Source organism: Rhipicephalus microplus, chromosome X, assembly GCF_043290135.1.
Source record: "Rhipicephalus microplus isolate Deutch F79 chromosome X, USDA_Rmic, whole genome shotgun sequence".
Classification (NCBI taxonomy): domain Eukaryota; kingdom Metazoa; phylum Arthropoda; class Arachnida; order Ixodida; family Ixodidae; genus Rhipicephalus; species Rhipicephalus microplus.
This window is the reverse complement of record NC_134710.1, coordinates 504,913,948-504,932,846: the sequence shown is the minus strand read 5'-3', so window position 1 is coordinate 504,932,846 and position 18,899 is coordinate 504,913,948. Positions and strand designations below refer to the sequence as shown.

The following is an 18,899-nucleotide window of genomic DNA, read 5'->3' as shown; positions in this document are numbered from 1 at the left end:
TTTCTAGTTCTGTCGTACAATTCGTCAGCGTAATTGTCGGCCTTTCTGGTCAGTTCCCCGATTTGTTTTTCAAGACCCTGTTCTGCTTCTGTTTTTTGCGTTAATCGATAAGGCTTCAATGGACTTCCCACAGGTGGAAAAGGTGGGCGTTCGCTGCTGCTTTGTTTACTGTCAGTTAAATTTCCTTTGTTTGCTTCTTGGCTTTTTTTGTAAAAAGTCTCGTTCACTCGTCATGGTCTTCAATACTTTGTGTGAGGTCTTTAGAGAAAGCGGTTCAGTTCATGACCGTCGCCTTGACAATCTTTTTGGGTGCCCTTTAGTACGTGTTGTTTTCGTTTGCACCAAGAAGTGGTCCCTTCGCAGATTTTCTTCGAGACTCAATCATATGACTTATGATATTCCCAGTGTGAAGGTTATAACTGGGTTGGTGTCTCTGGACACACTGTATTATATTCTTTCAGGGGTGTGGAGATTTGTCAACAAACTTACCTGATGATGTTGCGCTGGGTCATAGACAGTGGTTCCTTTCCTCTCTGTTTTTTGATAACCCCAAGCAGTATGGTAGGCGTTGAAGGTCCCTACCACCACGAAAATGTGTCCCTCTGCATAGTTCTTCCCTTCTTTCAGAAGTGCATCAAAGCTTGAAAGAGATATTCTTGGCGGCCTATACATAGGATAAAAAGGCTCTGATCCATTTTCTTGGCAGGGAGAATTTTCACAAAGGTGTGTTTGATTGGTTCGTCAATGTGATGCGGTGTGCGATAAGCCATATCTGTGTTAAGAGCACCATGCAGGTCTCTCCCTCCAATATGTGTTTTCGTATTTACTGATTCTAACATTGTTTGACTGGGTTTTTGCTGGGCGATGACGTCGGTACTCTCTTGAATAGTTAGATGTTATAGGCTAGCGCTTTTGAATTTTATAGATCAACAATTCCACTCCTATATCTTGAGTGTTGCTTGCTTGTCGCATGTGCCGTCCCTGGGTGTGCTATCTATCTTGATCATTCATCATGTCGCTTATGCGTGCTTCTCTAAGTGGATAATTCGGCTTCCTTTTGTTCTCCTCAGATGCAGTGGAGCTGCTGGTGCTCCGATTTGAGCAAATCTTTTATCTACATGGGAAAGAGGCTCGTCAAACGTTACTTTAAGGTGGTTCACTATAGTCGTGAGGCTCCGAATGACTTGCTGTTGCTGCTGCTGCAGGATAGGTGTGAGGGATGCTTGAAGCTTGGATTGCTATTTTTCTCAAATCTCCTTTCCGTAATTTAAGGTTGCTTTGTGAAATTCATCTGATCGTTGCATCTTCTCTGTAAATTTTGGTTCACTTGCTTGAAGTTTTATGTTCCTTACGGAGCCTTTTTAATTCCGTGTTCCATGGGCACTCGTGTTAGAGGTCCTTTGGGGGAGGAGTTTGGGGGAGGAGTTGCGTATACTAAATGCCCACACTATGTTTAATAGCTCCTCCATAGCTAACTGCCTTCCTTCACCTTCATTTTGACTTAGATTGAGAGTGGGACCTCACTTCGGATGGCGACCTTCTTCTTCGTTGGCAAGATATATTATCACTTATACTGCCCGAAACATTTATGGGAAGTACATGTCCATGTCAGCTAACCAAATCAGCCTCGGCTTTTGTTGCTGCTGTTGTTACAAAGACTCTGCACATGGAAAGCTGATGTAGCTGGTATGAGTCTTCGCTTGCGGTATTTTCTAGAAGTTGTGTGAGGGAGATTGCAGATCTTGCATATTATATTGCATTGGTGTTCACGTGATTGGTTGACCTGACAGAAATTGAAGCAGAAGTCTAGGTTTTGGTTGTGTGAAGATGTCCAGCCAGTGTCCCAGGGCTCCACAGGATCTACAGTACTGAACTATTTTTCGGTATGGTCGGTATCTGATTTGGGCTCCCTCCACTTCTACGTAGAATGCGACATGTGGTCCGGGACATTGAATGATGACGGAGATCGACTTTCCCAACATTCTAGCTCTGAGGGTTTCATAGCCATCTGCTTTTATTATTGCCACAGTTATTCGGTTGTCTCTTTTTGCATTAGTCCGAGTATGTCACCCATTGTCACTTTGCCAGGATTTGGATGCATGCTATCAGGTATTAGTCAGTGCCGTCCAACCGCATGGTTTTATAGTTTCGTAGGACTTCAAAGGCGACATCGAGATCCAGAGTATTTGCTATGAAGAGATTATGGGTCCACTGCACGTGCAGTGTGGCTTTTCTCCAGAATTTTTCAAGGTCCGTCTTGGTGGCTCTTGCAAATGCATACGTGATTCCTACTGTCGGCAAATTTGAAAATTGCAATCCTGGCTGTGGTCGATACATGACTTTTCGGTCATTTTATGGTAGGAACCGCGGCCTGTACTTTTTGTTGGATGCTTCGGTAGCCTTTTGTCAAGAGTGTTGTACGTCGTGTTTTTGGCTTCCAGGTTGTTCAGTGTCTGGTTTTCTTCGCTCACCCGGGTGCATGCCTGCTGATTGAGTTTTTTCTACCTTCCTACCTACTGCCAAACACTATGAGTCTCAATTGTTCATTAACTGTTATGTAAAAGGCTGTTTCAACAGTCATTTTGTCTCTCTCCTGCTTGTTTTCTGTATTTTCATTTGCCTCTTTGGTTGATTCTATATTTATGCCAATTCAGCACGTGAAGAGCTGGAGCACGTAGATCGCAAATTGCAGTAATCCGTCTCGAAAACGGGCGCGTTCGCGAGGTGCAAGGCGTGAGGCGTCTGGCTTCGGAAAAAAGTTGAAGTTTCGTGAATCACGGTAACCCAAACTCGGCGAGCCTGGCTTGCTGTTTCAAATAAAGTAGAAGCGTGACAGATCAACTCACAAAGTTGTGGGTTGACTCTGTTAATGCCATTCTCCAAGCTGAATGAGTTGATGCAGGCACTCTGGTGTTAGCAGTACTAAGAAATTTCGCATTGAAACGAGCCCACATCCAGATTAAGTCGACTAGGCTGGCCCTCTTGTGGTCAGTCTTGAGGTGCGAGCAGAAAAAACGAGTTCACGCACATGGAAGACTGGACTCCAAAGCCGCAAACGCTTCGATTTGGCAATTCTAAATTAATGTGGTGAGGTCAACACGGCCACGTCTGCCACCTTTACGCCTCTCACGTTTGTGGCTACGGTTCTTACCCGGGATGATACACCCTTCGATGAGTGGCCGCTGCCATAGTTCTATGTCTCTACCTACCGTTCAGCCCGGTCTACCCCTGCTTGTGGTTAAAAGAGCTGGAGGTCACTTTCGTGGTGGATAGTGCCACCACAGAAACGCTGATGCATGTCGTACTGCTGAATGTCTTCCTGATTGAGGTGCGCCACCTCTGGCAGCTGGGTTGACCTTGAGGCAGTCCCCACGCATTGGCCATTTCGCCGTTACGCTGGCTCACTACAGGGAAATTTACCGCCCGCTTCCGGCAAGCCGTGAGTGACAGGTGATTCCCATTTGTGGACGTGAGCAGTACTAACCTGCAGACAGCCCTTCTTTGACAGACTTCTTTGCACCAGCCATGGCTCCGGCGACCGTACGTCCGGCCAACGGTGCATTTATTCTCACACCCGACCACTAGCCCACCAAGACCTCGCCCCATGATCAATTCTTTGTGCCCAAAATCTGCACTGCTTCGCTATGTTTGCCCGAGACTACTCATGTACATTATGCTCAACGATGGCTACCTTTCCGAAAGCCCTGGAGCCTGCCATGATCATGAACATGTTCACATCCACTTCTCGTCTTCATACCACGGATTTACCCAATGAAAGATACTTACCATTGCCCGTGACACAACGCGCACTTTGCCACCAGCAGCAACCGTTGTCCTCTAGGTGTAGCGCCGCAGAGATTCACGCCCCTGACCAGCCACTTCCGAGCAACCACGACCGGTCGTTCCACAAACACAGGTGAGACGACTAGCCCTCTTTTATGTACACCTGTGGGGTTCGACGACATCCGTGCTTCAGAACCTTTGACACAGCGTGAATCAAAGCTGGATAGCATAACCCGTTTTTACGCTGGCACACGGGGCATGCATGTCCTTCAACAACCCCGTGGTTAACTCTACTCGACGCTTTGACCACCTACTTGTCATGCACTTCACTACGCGTAGTGCACGTGGCCTCACTGTTTGAACGCGACGTTTCTACATCCGTGTTTTTGTATACCGGTGCCTACACACTAGACGACAAACAACTGTGGGGTTAGCGTTGCATCAACATCACAATACACCAGTCTCACTAACCCACTGCTCGCTTTAGCGGCTAAAAAAACCCACATATGGACACCTTTGTCAGTCGCGTATGCTGGCGACAATCGGTGCGCTTCGAAAGGGCCTCATCAACTCATGGGGGTATTCACCTAGGGAGTACCAGAGCGTGCTTTCCCCAGTTTGTCACCCGCTCCGCTTCTTCTAGTGCCACTCACTAGAGAACCATTGCCCTTTCACGTTCACGACCTAAACTCTCCATGAACCCTTATGTCTCGAGTCATGATCTGTGTTGTACACACAGCCTCACACTTTTATCCCAAGCTACTTAGTGCGTGAGAGGGAGGAGTAGTATATACACAGTGGTATGTTTCATATATTTCAAAAGCTGCCAGTCACGCTATCGTAACGGGTGTAGGGATAGATGTGCCTAACGAAATGAGTCAAGAAATGCAGGACAGCGTAGCACAGGTCGCGCAGGTACAGCATGGTTGCGATATCTGACGCACATTTATAATCGCCGGGGTGAATCGCAATTGAGGTATCATTATGATAAATGGCAATCTCGTCGCCATTTATGATCATTGTCATTTTATTGCCACGGCGTTGCGGCTGCAGACAAGCTTTCACTTAGGCTCAAAGTGTGAGACAAAAAAACGAGTTCAAGCACCTGGCAGACCGAACGCTGGAAGTCTTAGTTGCTCAACTTCGTTAGTTCAAAATAAAGAGGCAATATCGCCACGGTCACGTCACCAACCTTTGCGTCTCTTACGTTCGTCACAACAAAGGCGCACTGCTGTGCAATCTTATCTGAGAAATTTCACAGTCATATCTCCTCTGTGATGAATACTTTCCTGAACACCTACATCACTTCTACATCACCTACATCACGAACGGCCCCTGAACGGCGCTTCGTTCAGCTGCCGTTCGTATGAGTTTTAATGCGGGCAGAGCTCATTGATTGCGCCCTATTCAATTTGTGGGAGCACACTGAATATTCTGACTGTTGAGCGCTGGAGGACGAAAGAAAAGAAGAACCCCATTTTCTCCTGCGCGAAAGCTCTGCAATTGACGGTGGATGAGTATCTACGTGGCCTCTCCTCATAGAAACGCCAGAAGACAATTCTGCAATGGTGCCCAAAACAAAATGGCGGATGCGCAATTTTAACCAAGAGCACATATCTCTATTACTACTATATGAGTGTTCACCGATTTATTCACTGATTGATAGAGTGATATGATATTCGAAGATTAACGTCCCAAAATTACAATATAAATAATACCGACGCCGTAGTGTATGGCTCCAAAAATTTTGATACCTGGGGTTCATCAAAGTGCTCCTAAATCTAAGCACGCAAGCCTACAGCATTTTGGCCTACATCAAAATAGTATTAGTGTTAATTGAATCCAGTAAAACAAAAATAATGGTTAATGTGTGCAGGTCTGCGTGAGGCGATGAACAACATCATTGAAGCTACACGAGCGATCATATATACAACTACAGCCTCAGTGGCTGTTGCGCGGCGAAGATAAAAACACTGTAACTACAATTATTCAGCTTTGGTACAGTCGATAACATTGTGCCACTGTAGCCATTGTGAATTCTGTCACGGCGACCAGGAATCAAGCAAGCAACATCTTGTTGAACAGCGCAACTGGATAGTTGTTTAGCTATTACTAGAACATAACTCACCAAAATTATCGTTGTGTTTTGAAACCTACATAGAACCTTTTTTGTTCTCTTTCTTCACAGGAGTTCCGAAAAACATACGGCCAGTTTTTTCCTTGTGGGGACTCCACCAAGTTCGTGGATTATATTTTCAACGTGTTCGACGAAGACAAGGTATGTCCAAATATAATCGAGAGCACCAATTTTTTCGGCGAGTTGACTGTGCGTGGCCGAATCCATGCATGGTCGCATGGCAACACAGTAATGGGATGACAACACGAACGCTTACTCGTAATTGTTCATTTTTGATGGGACCCAATGCGGTTTTGGCGGGACGAACACAGGAAAGAAAAGCAGAGTAAACGGGAAGAGCGAAAGCTATCAGCTGAGCTGAATTCATGTGGTCGCTGTATCATTAAGCAGTTTGTTCACACAACCCCACAACCTGGAAAGGTTTGTCTTTTTCTCTTATTTTTGTTTAATCTGATACGCCATGATTTCCTTCAAAGATATGCACAGAGTCGCCCATCAATAACTCATTACAAAAAATAATGATTCATTCACAAAATGACAGGATATCGCCTCGTGGTCCCGACGTTGAAGAAGAGTGTACTCATCGGGTTTGAGACAAAATTATTCATTTCGAAGAACGTGGGGTGGCGAAACTAGGTTAAACACCAATAGCGGCGAAACAAGCGCCGGCCATGGATTATATAAAAACCGGCACAACTCATCCTTCTTGATTCAGTAGCCATTAAACAATTCAATACTATCATGGGTCCTCGCTTAATCTATTGGCTGTTCGGGTCCTTCGTGTAATCTAATCACAAAGACCTGTAAGAATCATCCGTATTCTTGATATAGCTTAGTGAAACTTGTTGGGCTAGTTGGTTATTCGTCATATGGCGAAACTTTAACGCAATATTGACAATCACAAACACTCACACAAGCATTCACACATCTACCCGAGTAACAAACATGACACGAAGCGCTCACTACCGACTGCACACACACGACACGCAGTGCTTATAGGGCACTGTGTGTCATGTGTTACTCGGATGGATGCGTGAGTGCTTGTTTGAGTGCTCGCGAGAGTCGTGGTTGCGCTAAATTTTTGCAATTTACAGTATTCTCAATCTTTGTGGCTCAATTCACACCCAGCGTTGCTAACAATATTGTCACGTCATCGTGACGTTCACAAAGGCAGCCGTCAATGTGTTCGAAATATTGGCAATTATAGACGCGCAAACTGAAAGGTATACAAGCAATAAGTGGATAGCAAAATTGTGGCTCACGCAAAGGATTGTGGGCTATGGCGCCCATCTTCATCGACATCCGGTTAGAGATGCCGTGCCGGTGACGAGAATTTTTGCCAGTTTCCCGCGCTTTTTGCTGTTCCAGCCAGCTCTCGCGGCGTACTTTTCTCATGAGTTGCTGCATTATACTTTGGAGTGGTATCTCGTTTAGTTGAATAAAAACTTTGCTGGCAACTACATAGTTATATTCGTGTGAATAATCATTCTAGTGTCAGGAACCTTCAGACACTTGCGTGTTGTGTTCCTGCAAAGTGTGTCATCTCGCATGTTTTGTCGCACCAAGTGGTTTTATAGACATCACAGCATCACGAAATATCCTTCCATTTGTTTTCATGCTATTTACGCCTAAAATTGTATATTTGTTTTTGCGTTACAAAGACACCACTCTGGATTTTGATTGCAATAGTGAGTGCTTTTTTACTCTGAAAATGAAATGCTCTCGCAGTTTATGGCTTTTAAAGCCTTTCCATATTTCATTACGCGAGGTGTCGTTCCCTCACGCACTCTAACGTCACGTTTCAATATATGCGAACTCTTCGCACACAAGATACATAACATAGCGTATTGGCACTTTCCGCTTGCAAGTGTGACACAGTAAAGACGCTATCCCATGCTACTTCTTGCTTCAAAAGTGACTTTGATCAATTTATGTCTCAATATATCACAAACAGAGGGGCCGTTTTGTCCCATGGGCCTTCTATGGACTCAGGAGCTGCCATAAATGCGAAAGAGTACGCATGCTTATGTTGTCATCGAACGTATGTTGACCTTTGGCAGCTTGTGCCAACATGTGTGAGTGATTTTGCACGAGCCTACTAACTCGATGTGTTTCTGGTAAAGTTACTGCATGTTTCAAAGCATAATGACATGCTGCGTTCGAAACATGTCTATTTTCGTTCTTCGTGTTTGCTCACTACTACTTCTCGCTTTGTTCTCTTAATTCCTCGAAACAAAATGTATCTGCTCGCAATTAAAAAAAACAAGAGCGTAATCACCTAACTAGCGGCAAGAAACGCATCGCAGAATTTCACGTATTTCTGCCCAAATACTTTGCGCTGTAGGCACCTTGAAGCAGCGAAGAGATATGCCTTGAACCGGAAGTACCATAGCAGGGAAAGCACCGTTTTACAATGCACCTATTGAAACTGTACACAGTGGTGAACACATCGGTGGTCGGTAATGTGATCTGCAATTAGGTGCGTTGGTATTTGAAAAGCGAAGCATTACTTTGCGTACTGCAGGCATTTTGAGCGTTCATTTATCCATCCATCGATCCATCCATCCATCCATCCATCCATCCATTCATCCATCCATCCATCCATTCATCCATCCATCCATCCATCCGTCCGTCCATCCATGCGTCCGTCCATCCATCCATCCATCCATCCATCCATCCATCCATCCATCCATCCATCCATCCATCCATCCATCCGTCCATCCATCCATCCATCCATCCGTCCATCCGCCCATCCATCCGTCCATCCGTCCGTCCGTCCATCCGTCCGTCCGTCCATCCGTCCGTCCATCCGTCCATCCGTCCATCCGTCCATCCATCCATCCATCCGCCCCGCCACGGTGGTCTAGTGGCTAACGTATTCGGCTGCAGACCCGCCGGCCGCGCGTTCAAATTCCGGTTGCGGCGGCTGCATTTCCGATGGAGGCGGAAATGTTGTAGGCCCGTGTGCTCAGATTTGGGTGCCCGTTAAATAACCCCAGGTCGTCGAAATTTCCAGAGCCCTCCACTACGGTGCCTCTCGTAATCATATGATGGTTTTGGGACGCTAAACCCGACATATCAATCCATCCATCGATTCATCCAGCTATCTATCTATCTATCTATCTATCTATCTATCTATCTATCTATCTATCTATCTATCTATCTATCTATCTATCTATCTATCTATCTATCTATCTATCTATCTAAGAACCTACATCTGAGTTCTCTTGTTATGCACTCCGTTAGCTCTGGGTACACCAAAATTAGTACCAAAAGGTAAGATCGTGTGACGAATATGACTCAATGGCCCTGCCATGAATAATGTCCCAATCCCGTTACGTACGTAGCCAAATCTTTTTGCTAGACATGTAGCAAATACCACGGGCACAGATACGCGGGTAGGTACCCCAGACAATTGACTGTTTATATTTATTCTAGAGCAGAGAAAACAGACATGAGAAGTTCTAACGCGTGAGCGTTAATCAAAAGCTGACATCAACAGCTCACTCCATGAGTACAAAAATAAATGTTAGGGTCCCATCTGGATTGAAATCCCAGCATTCTGCATATTCAAGCATTCTAACACAGAGAGACGACTAGGGCGCTATGCAGGTAGGCGAGTTCACTTTGGTGAAGGGACGTGTTCACAGTGAAGGGATGTGTTTTTCGAAGGCTCTTGATACACTGCGCAAATGAATTTGCAAGTTTCAAGCTTGGTTTTATAATAAATAAGGCAGCAGTAAAAATCTTCGTAGCACTTATTTTATTGTATGGCTTTTTTTTGGGGGGGGGGATCAACCACCAAGTATTTGCTTGTTTGTGTGTGTGTGTGTGCTTTCTCCTGCCACCCCTTGTTTGAGGTGAACGTACACCGAACACAGAAATTTTTGTAGTAGATCTTAGACTTTTTTCGCTTAGGGCAGGACTCGTTGTACGCTGTGTTTTGTAATTATCCAGTTGAACAATTTATAAGGACAATTTGTATAAAGAAAACATGGTTAAAAGGACTGTAAAATGTTCAGGATGCACGGTGGGTTTGAAAATGGAGGCTAGTGCGGACGCGAATGCAGAGGAGGCTGACGCCAAGTGTAGGCAATGTGAAGTCAAAGCAAAAATGGGGAAAATATTGGTTTCCCAGAGTGATTTGCTTAAGGGAATCGCAAGGCTAGAGACTGCTTCGGTGACTGAGGAAGAAACGACAAAAACTATGAAAGTAAGGCTTAGGTCTTCCGAGGAGGTACTTAGGTGCACAAAGGAGTGGCAGATAGAGTGAACGGAAGGCCACCTTAACCTAGAACGGTGGAGAACAAAGAAAAAACAGGATAAAACACTGCTATTTTCTGTCCTTGTTTTTCCGCTTCTATAGTTACGAAGTACCTACGTCTAGGTTGAGCTGTTCCTACATGCAGTAAGGTTTGAAAAAAACAGGCTCAGCCGTTTCAATGGTCACAAGACCCAGCTTCAGTGAAGTAGTGGTGGGATAGGAGGAGACAAAGCAGCCGGCGTAACAGGTGCAAGTAACCTCTAGCTGCGGGACACTCTCGCAGGAAGGTCACAGCAGTGATAATCGCCGGGGGCTTGAATTCAAATTAGTGCGCTGAAGCAAAGAGAGGGTAAGAGATGACAAGAGGGTTTCAGTAGTGACGTTCCCAGGAAGCAAGCTGGAAAATGTGATCAGGCAAGCAGCGGTTCACAACTAAAGATGATGGACAAAACCTCGTGATAATTGCGGGCGGTTTAAAAAATATACTAAATGAAGATTTGGCAGAACAAGCGACAACATGGGCCAATGGAGTCGATGACATGCGTGCCATTTCCCCTCAGGTACAAGCAGTGATATGCACGATACCTGCGGTACCGGTGTGTGGCGGCAACCTGCAAAAATGACGCAAAGAGATATGGCAGATGAGTCGAGAGAAAGACGTTGAGGTAGTGGAAATAAACAGAAAGGTGCATAGGTGGGATGTTTTCCAACGAGACAGAATTCGCTTCAATAGAAGGTTAGGTCTTGAGGTGGATTGCAAATTGAGGGACGCGCAGTAGCTTTTTGGGGGGCACGTGGGCCCTTCGGTTTCCTGAATAGCTAGTAACAAAGAGAACAACCAGGGGGACTCTTTGACAGGCGGTAATGGCACATAAGATTCCAAAGCGGCACCTTTTTCTAAGACAAGCAGAGTCTGGGGGGGGGGGGGGGGATCGACGTAGGCACGAGGGCCGAGCCAATTCAGACGTATTGTATATTAGCATGCAGGGTGAGTGGTGTAGGCTGAAGTAGGAAGAGATAGAACAGCTAAAGGAGGAGACGCTGATGTATATGGGTTTATAGAAACACATCTTCGGGACATGAAACAACCACCTAGCAATCTGGACTACGCATGGGAATATTGCAATAGAAGGGAAGGCAGTAGAAAAGGGGATGGCATTCAGACATTCATTCATAGAAGTGCAGACTGGTAAATGGTCAAGGAGGACTGCAGGGAACATTTATGACTAACATGGAAAGTGGCAGAGCAGATTAGTATTCTGGGTTTTGTATACTCGCGTACAGGCACAAAAGCCCGAGTAAAACCAAGAAATGGGACAGTGCATAGAAAATGACTATAATGAACTAGGTAATCATACTACGAGAAATGAATGCGCATATGGAAGATATGGATGAACATACTGACCCAACAAGCAGAATGCTAGTTTATATGATTGAAAGGCATGATTTTGACATTTGCAACAGTACGAAGAATTGCAAAAATCATGTAAAATGGAAGGTAATAGGCTGTAGTGAGCGATAGATAACGCAATGATGTCACATGTGATGTATGATCAGCTAAGAGTGATGAACATAGGTGAATATTGGCCCAGACGTTTAGGTAGTAATCACAAACATATTAAGCCAAGATTCGGAAAATAAATGAAATGAAAAGGAGGTATTTTGAGCAACCACTTATTAATATTTATTCAGAAAGGCAAATAGAAATCAAAACAAAAGAGATTGTGAGAATAATAACCAAGAGTATGAAAACAGAGTGAATGTACACAAACATAACTCGATTATTTGACTCAATAAACAAGTGTATTGGGCCAGTTGGTATGGATCCATCTTGGTAGGAAGCGCAGCCACTATAACACAGAACACACAACACAAGCACTTCAACTACACGTTTATTGCAAACGCCAGAGTTTATGGGGGTGAAAGAGAAATAAATAATAAAAGGTATATAACAAAAAGCACACGCGCCAGTCCTGTACATTACTTATCCGTTTTCGTCTATCACCCCACCCAAAAAAACAAAGTTCTTTCCGCGTGAGCGAAATAGAGGATGCATTAACACACTCAAAGTCATGAATAGCTTTGAGCAACATGTTTTGTGACTGAAGGCAGCAGGTTACCCGAAACTAATGGTTGTAGGCGCCGTTGAATCACTACATAGGGACCTTAAGAAACAAAACAGGCAGCGTATTAACACTTCCCCACAGCAGCGTAAAACGGCTGTTGTCTCCTATATCCATGGTGTGGCACACAATCTTAAAAAGATTGGAAATAAGGTGGGCGTCCGAGTGATTATGTCGGCTCCAGATAAACGGTCAAGAATATGTCACAAAACTTGTCCTGTTTCGAAAGAAAAGAAAAGATGCCAAATTAAGCATCGCAATAAATATGTTGAGTGTGCACAGTCGGTTGTTTACAGAGTGCCTTGCCATGTGGTCTTGTTTATGCGGGGACAACTGAAAGATGCATTAATGAGAGGTTAAGAGAGCACCGCAATAAAATGCAAAAGGGTACCGATAGTCACTTGGCGATCCACTGTAAGGAGTGCGGTCGTGTGCCTTATTTGGATAGCACGTGCGTGTTATATCGGGACAGAGATTTATTAACCCGTTTGATAGTAGAAGCTGCGGAAATGACACGCGATGATTTTGAGTATGTTGTTGCACCCTCTGTCTCGCTCTCGCGGACAGAACTTTGTTTTTTGGATGGGGTGACAGACAAAAAAAAACGAATAAGGAATGTACGGGACTGGCAAGTGTGTTTTTTGTTGTCTACCTTTTATTATTCTTTTTCTCTTTCACCCCCTTTATAAACTCTGGCGTTTTCAATAAACGTTTAGTGGAAGTTAAGCGCTTGTGTTGTGTTTTCTGTGTTATAGTGGCTGCGCTTCCTACCAAGATCGAATATTTGAGTCAGAGCTTGCTAAGATACAAGGCAAATCAAGTGCGAAAAGGAGACACAAACCCAAGAGCTCTTGAGATAAGAAATCTAAGAGAGGCATAGTAGGACGTCAGGAAGCCTCCAGGGAACACAGGTATGCTAAACAGTGGGACGAACCAATGTCGGAAAAAATTCGGGTAATTTTTTGAGTCGCAGAAAAAAAGTGTTCGATCAGATTAGGGAAAATATTACAAGAAAGGGGATTCAATGGTGGAAGTAAAATAAAAGGATACAAAGGCAGCTGCAAAGTTTTGCAACCTTCTCAATTTTCTGAATGTTAAGACAAGCATGGAACAGATGTTTATAACTACAGTTCTAGAGGTTAGACTAGAAGGAGGTGAGGCAATGTAATATAAAGTAAAAAACACAGGCCTGCGCTGCAAGCGCAGCACCGACAAAGCGAAAGCTAGGAGAGCGGCCTTTCAGAGCCTTTACGAAACACTCATCGGGTAACTACTGCAAGCACGCTTGTCTGATGCCCTCTAAGGCACTAATAATAAAAAGTTTTGGGTAGTGGGTCGGCATTCTCTATGCTGTTTTTCGTCATTCTTCTGAAAAGCGTCGTATCCGCTGAATACTTTCAAGGAATTTTGTAGCAATTGTTCATGCAGTGGCTGACGGCTATGAGGAGATATGGCTGAAGTGAGTATGCACCACAGTCAATAGGGAAAAAGTACAAACATTTTTAATGAGTTCGAACATTAGATGACCCACTCGAATCGTTAAGCTATTCACCTTGTGCGACGACTGGATGTTCTTTCACGTTTTTAAAACGGTTTACAAGTCGTATAAACGCGATTGCTTTCCCGACATAAAGCCTGCCTAAGGCGAGTTTGCCAACAAGTCCCAAGCACGGGTGTCGCTCAGTGGTACAATACAGGGGTGGAGCTCAGCAGACCCGCTTTTAAGTCCTACGGTGTCATTGGTGCCAGTTTGTTTCCTAATTTCGCGCGATGTGGTTACGGGCACCGGTTGTAGTGGTGGACTACTGCGCGTGACCCGAGGTTTGACCTCATAACAGCTTCCACTGTAAAACAATGTTGACAGAATAATTAAAACACCAAAATGCACTGCAAGCACCGTACCACATGTGGATAGACCATTTAGCACAGTGGTTCCACTAAAACAATGAGAGTGGCAAAAAACAGAAAAAGGGGTTATAGTTGCACATCAACAGGCCCTGACGGCATCCCGATTATGCTAATAAAGAAACTAGAACCCAACTCTAAGCAAACATTAAGAGAGGTAGCGAAAAATTAACAATGGATGATGAAGCCACCAATGGGTGGAAATGAAGCAGGATGAGCATGATCTATGAAGGAAAGGGGCAAAAAGCTGATACCAACAACTAACGTCCTATAACATTGACATCAGTAGTTTACAGGCTGTTGATGCAGACTGTAAAAGGAAGACTACAGACATTGGTGGAAAAAAGGGGGGTGCAGGGAGAACTACAAATTGGATAACGTAAACGAAGGAAGTTGGAGGACAATCTTTTTCATTGATGAAGTGTATTGAAATAGCAGAAAAATAACACAGGCCCTGTGGTTGGCATTTCTAGATATCAAGTAAGCTTACGATAGTGGTATTCAAGAAAACTAGTGGGGCACACTGGACACGCTAGATGTGGAAGATCGAATAACTAATTTTCTAAAAGATATCAATAAAAGTAACAAAATAGTTATAAAATTAGAAGAACAGGTATCTGAACCTATAGAAATACAACGCGGGCTCCGACAGGGATGTCTCTTGTCACTATTATTATTCAAGCTGCATTTTAGAGACTAGAAGCCAAATTAGAGGGTAGTCGACTCGGCTTGAGTCTATTTTGTCAAGCAAGAAAAACACATTAAACAGACATTACCAGCAATGATGTATGCAGATGATGCAGTATAATAGCTGACAACGAGGAAGATCTGCAGAGATTTATGGACACCTGTGGTAATTAGGGAGATAAGTTAAATTTAAAGTTCACCAGGGAAACCTTGCCAATCATGATTTTTAATAATAACAAAGGCAGTGAGTATAAGATACGGAAGGAAGTCACACTATAAATACTGGATAAATGTAAATATTTGGGCGTATGGGTAAATAACGGGGTGGAGCACCTAAGGAAGCACGAAATGTACGTAATGAATAAGAATAACAGGAATGCAGCTGTAATGAAAAATAGGGCACTGTAGAACTACAGTAGGTATGACGTTGTGAGAGGAATTGCAAAAGGTGTCATGGTCTCGGATTTGAAGTTCAGCAATGTGGTCTTGTGCTTGAAATGGGAGGTTCAAGCAAGATTGGAAATTGAACAACGTGGCATAGGTATACTCGCTTTGGGAACACATGGGAATACCCAAAATCAGGGGACACAGGGTGACATAAAAGGAACATTCTTTCAGTGCAGGGAAGCTAGCATTAAGATAGAATTTGATGAGCGATTGAGAAAAATGGAGAGGAGCGTTGGGCTACGAAAGTTTTCAGCCACTTGTACATAAAGAATGTTGATGTTAAATGGGGAAAGCTAACTTGAAAACTGTGAAGCAAGTATTGAGACAACAGCTGAATGCCAAGCCAAAAGGAAACATCGGTTAAGAAGGTGAACAAAACTGAAAGGGACATGTCGAACAATAAAACGCTTACGAAACTATCACTGGAGTCCTACCGAATTTTTAAGCAGGAAATTGAAAAAGAAAATATCTACGATAATTCACCAAGTAGTTCTCTGCTGTTCGAAGCAGAACGGGAGTATCCCGGCCAAAGACGTACCGAGCAAAATACAAAGGCACAGACGGTATGTAGTGCGTGTGAAAAGGAGGAGGAAACGGCTGAACATTTGATAATGTTCTGTAAATGGCTCCACCCTTTAGTGCAAGATAATGGCGCAGAATTTTTCAAAGCATTGGGGTTTAGGAAAACTGAAGTCAAAAAAAAAATTAACGGGTAGAAATAGTCAGGAGGAGGCCAACGGATTGGAGGCTACAATCAAGGCGCGAGTGAAATTCAATGCATAAACACATCATGGCCTCCGAGATTGTGGGCGCGAATCAGGTTTCTCTTCAGCCGTCTCAATCGTACGGAGAGCGCATGTTTCCAGAGGTGGCCGAGGCCCGCTCCTGTCTTCGAAGTTTCTATAGTTCCTATGGCTGGCGAAGTTTTTATGTGACGAGAAAGTAATGGTTTTGCGTTTATATATACCTTTAGGTTCGTTTGGAAATGTTGGGTCAAGGAGTACGAGAGGCAAAGTCAATGCTTGGGTGTTTTAATTTTAATTGGGCTTTTTATTCTTCTGTGGATTGGCGCCGCCCATTTTAGAGCAGTTAAAATTGTGATTCTTCTACAAGAGATCCGCATGTGCTTCAAACTATATACGCTTTTACTGTTTACAAACACAGACCCTTGATGACTTCCGGTTACTGCCACCGATGTGCCTGATTTGCATAGGTGGGCATGAAGAGCTTTAGAAAATAGCCTGCTGATATTCGACTGTTTCCTTTGCTGATTTGCCGACATATACTTAAATAAATGTTCTTTCGAGCTACATGAAAACTATAAGAAATCACCTTGAATATTACGCACGTTCTTTTTATATGAAAATCTAATAAAAGACTGATAAAAGCGCCGCAGCGTGATCACGTTACAAAGTGCTGTGTTGCTATAATTGTCGAATGTTTTCAAGTGCTGCGCTCATTACTGCTTTTGGGAGGGGATATTGAAACTAACCTGGGGCCTCCAGATACCATACATGCTGTACTCACCGAGCTGAAAAATCTTTCTGTAGCACAAACCAAATTGATCGCGGAACTTCGAACTGTTAAAGATCATCTGCGATCAACAGACGCAGCATTGAACGATGTATGCAAGCGTCTGACTAATCTGGAAACGCATTACTGTCAACTTTAAAGCATGCGCAGAGAGCTAGATGACACAAAAACCTTAACCACTGATATCACCCGGCATTATCATTACTTACAATCCCGTACAGACGTTAGCAAAAACCATTCCCGCCGAAATAACCTGATATTTTATGGTATTCCTGATGCTCATCCCAAAGAATCCTTTGCCGATTCAGAGGCAACAGTCATTCGGTGTATCACTGGAAACCTTGAACTAGAAATACAGCCTTCACAAGTTGAACGCGCACACCGCGTTGGTCGCCATTCGCGTGACCGCGTCCGTCCTGTAATTGTAAAATTTAGTTCGTTTAAGGTCAAACAGTCGATCTTGTCGGAAGGCAAGAAATTTAAAGACACTAACTACAGCGTTGGTGAGGACTTTTCCCCTGCCATCCGACATGCGCGAAGACACCTTGCCACTTTTTTCAGATCAAAATCTACAGCATTTTATTTAAATTAAGCTTCAAAACTTTGCTCATAGGTTCTAAACGCTACGTCGTTGATGAATCCTCCCAGGCAGTGAAGGAAGTAACCTAGCAATCACTGCGTTGTCCGTTATCATCAACTAATCCCCGACCAACGCAGCAAACTACCGTGTCTCTCTCCGTAATCTTCACCAACATTCGCAGTTTCATTTCGAAACGCGAAATCGTCTCTAATCTTGTTTCATCATCCAGTAGCAACTTGCTTTTATTAACGGAAACATGGCCTAATACTGACCTAATTGATTGATATGTGGGGTTTAACGTCCCAAAACCACTATATGATTATGAGAGACGCCGTAGTGGAGGGCTCCGGAAGTTTAGACCACCTGGGGTTCTTTAACGTGCACCAAAACCTGAGCACACGGGCCTACAACATTTCCGCCTCCATCGGAAATGCAGCCGCCGCAGCCGGGATTCGAACCCGCGCCCTGTGGGTCAGCAGCCGAGTACCTTAGCCACTAGACCACCGCGGCGGGGCTTAATAGTGACATAAGTGATCAGGAAGTTCTAGCTGACTTACCAAATTTTCAGATCTTCCGTAAGGAACGGGACGGCAGAATGGGAGGAGGGGTGCTCATTGCTGTTAGCCAGGGCCTACCCGCAACTTTGGTAAATATTTCGTCAGACTTGGAAATAATATGGATAAAATGCCAAGCTGTACCGCAATCAGTTTTAATTGGCGTGTGCTACAGGCCCCCACATAGGAATCCTGACTTTCCCGGCATGCTTAATTCGGTGCTAAATGAACTTTCAACAAAGTACCCTAATGCCCATATTATCTTGTTTGGCGACTTTAATTTCCCGAATATTGACTGGTCTAATCTAACTGTTAACGGAGGACTACAGAGTGAGGCGAGGGAATTTGTTAATGTATGTCTAAATTTCAACCTAGCTCAAGTTGTCACCAAACCAACCCGCGTAACCTAAGACTGTGAAAACATATTAGACCTCATACTAACCAGTATTCCTGAAAGTGTAACATCTATTTCCTACTTGTCAGAAATAAGCGACCATAAAGTAATTCAAGCCAACATTTTAATCACTCCTCCAAAACAACGAACCACCAAAAAAACCATACGACTATATGATAAAGGAAACTACACTGCTATAAATGATGAATTAAACTGTTTTCTTCCAATATTCAAAGATAATTTTCTTTATCGCACGGTGCATGATAACTGGAAGTTATTTAAGGATAAATGTGATACACTGGTCGAAAAATTCATTCCTAAGCTCAGTTTCCGTGCCTGTTTCCAAAAACGAGGGTTTACTAAAACGCTAAAAAAAATTAGAAAATAAGAAAAAACGCCTTTTTCGTTCCGCCAAGCAGCAGAATATTGAAAACACATGGTTAAAATATTATGCTGCTGAAAAAGCTTACCTCACGGCAATACGAAACGCTA

General features: G+C 43.9%; 1 protein-coding gene across 1 annotated transcript in view; it reads left to right on the top strand.

The window, feature by feature from the left end:
* The window catches only part of LOC119161633 (frequenin-1), a 1,172,367-nt gene that overhangs the window by 727,171 nt on the left and 426,297 nt on the right, over nt 1–18,899 (top strand). The window contains exon 4 of the mRNA XM_075881058.1: nt 5,972–6,061. Within this exon, the coding sequence (XP_075737173.1) occupies nt 5,972–6,061 (90 nt within the window). The remainder of the gene's footprint in view (nt 1–5,971; nt 6,062–18,899) is intronic.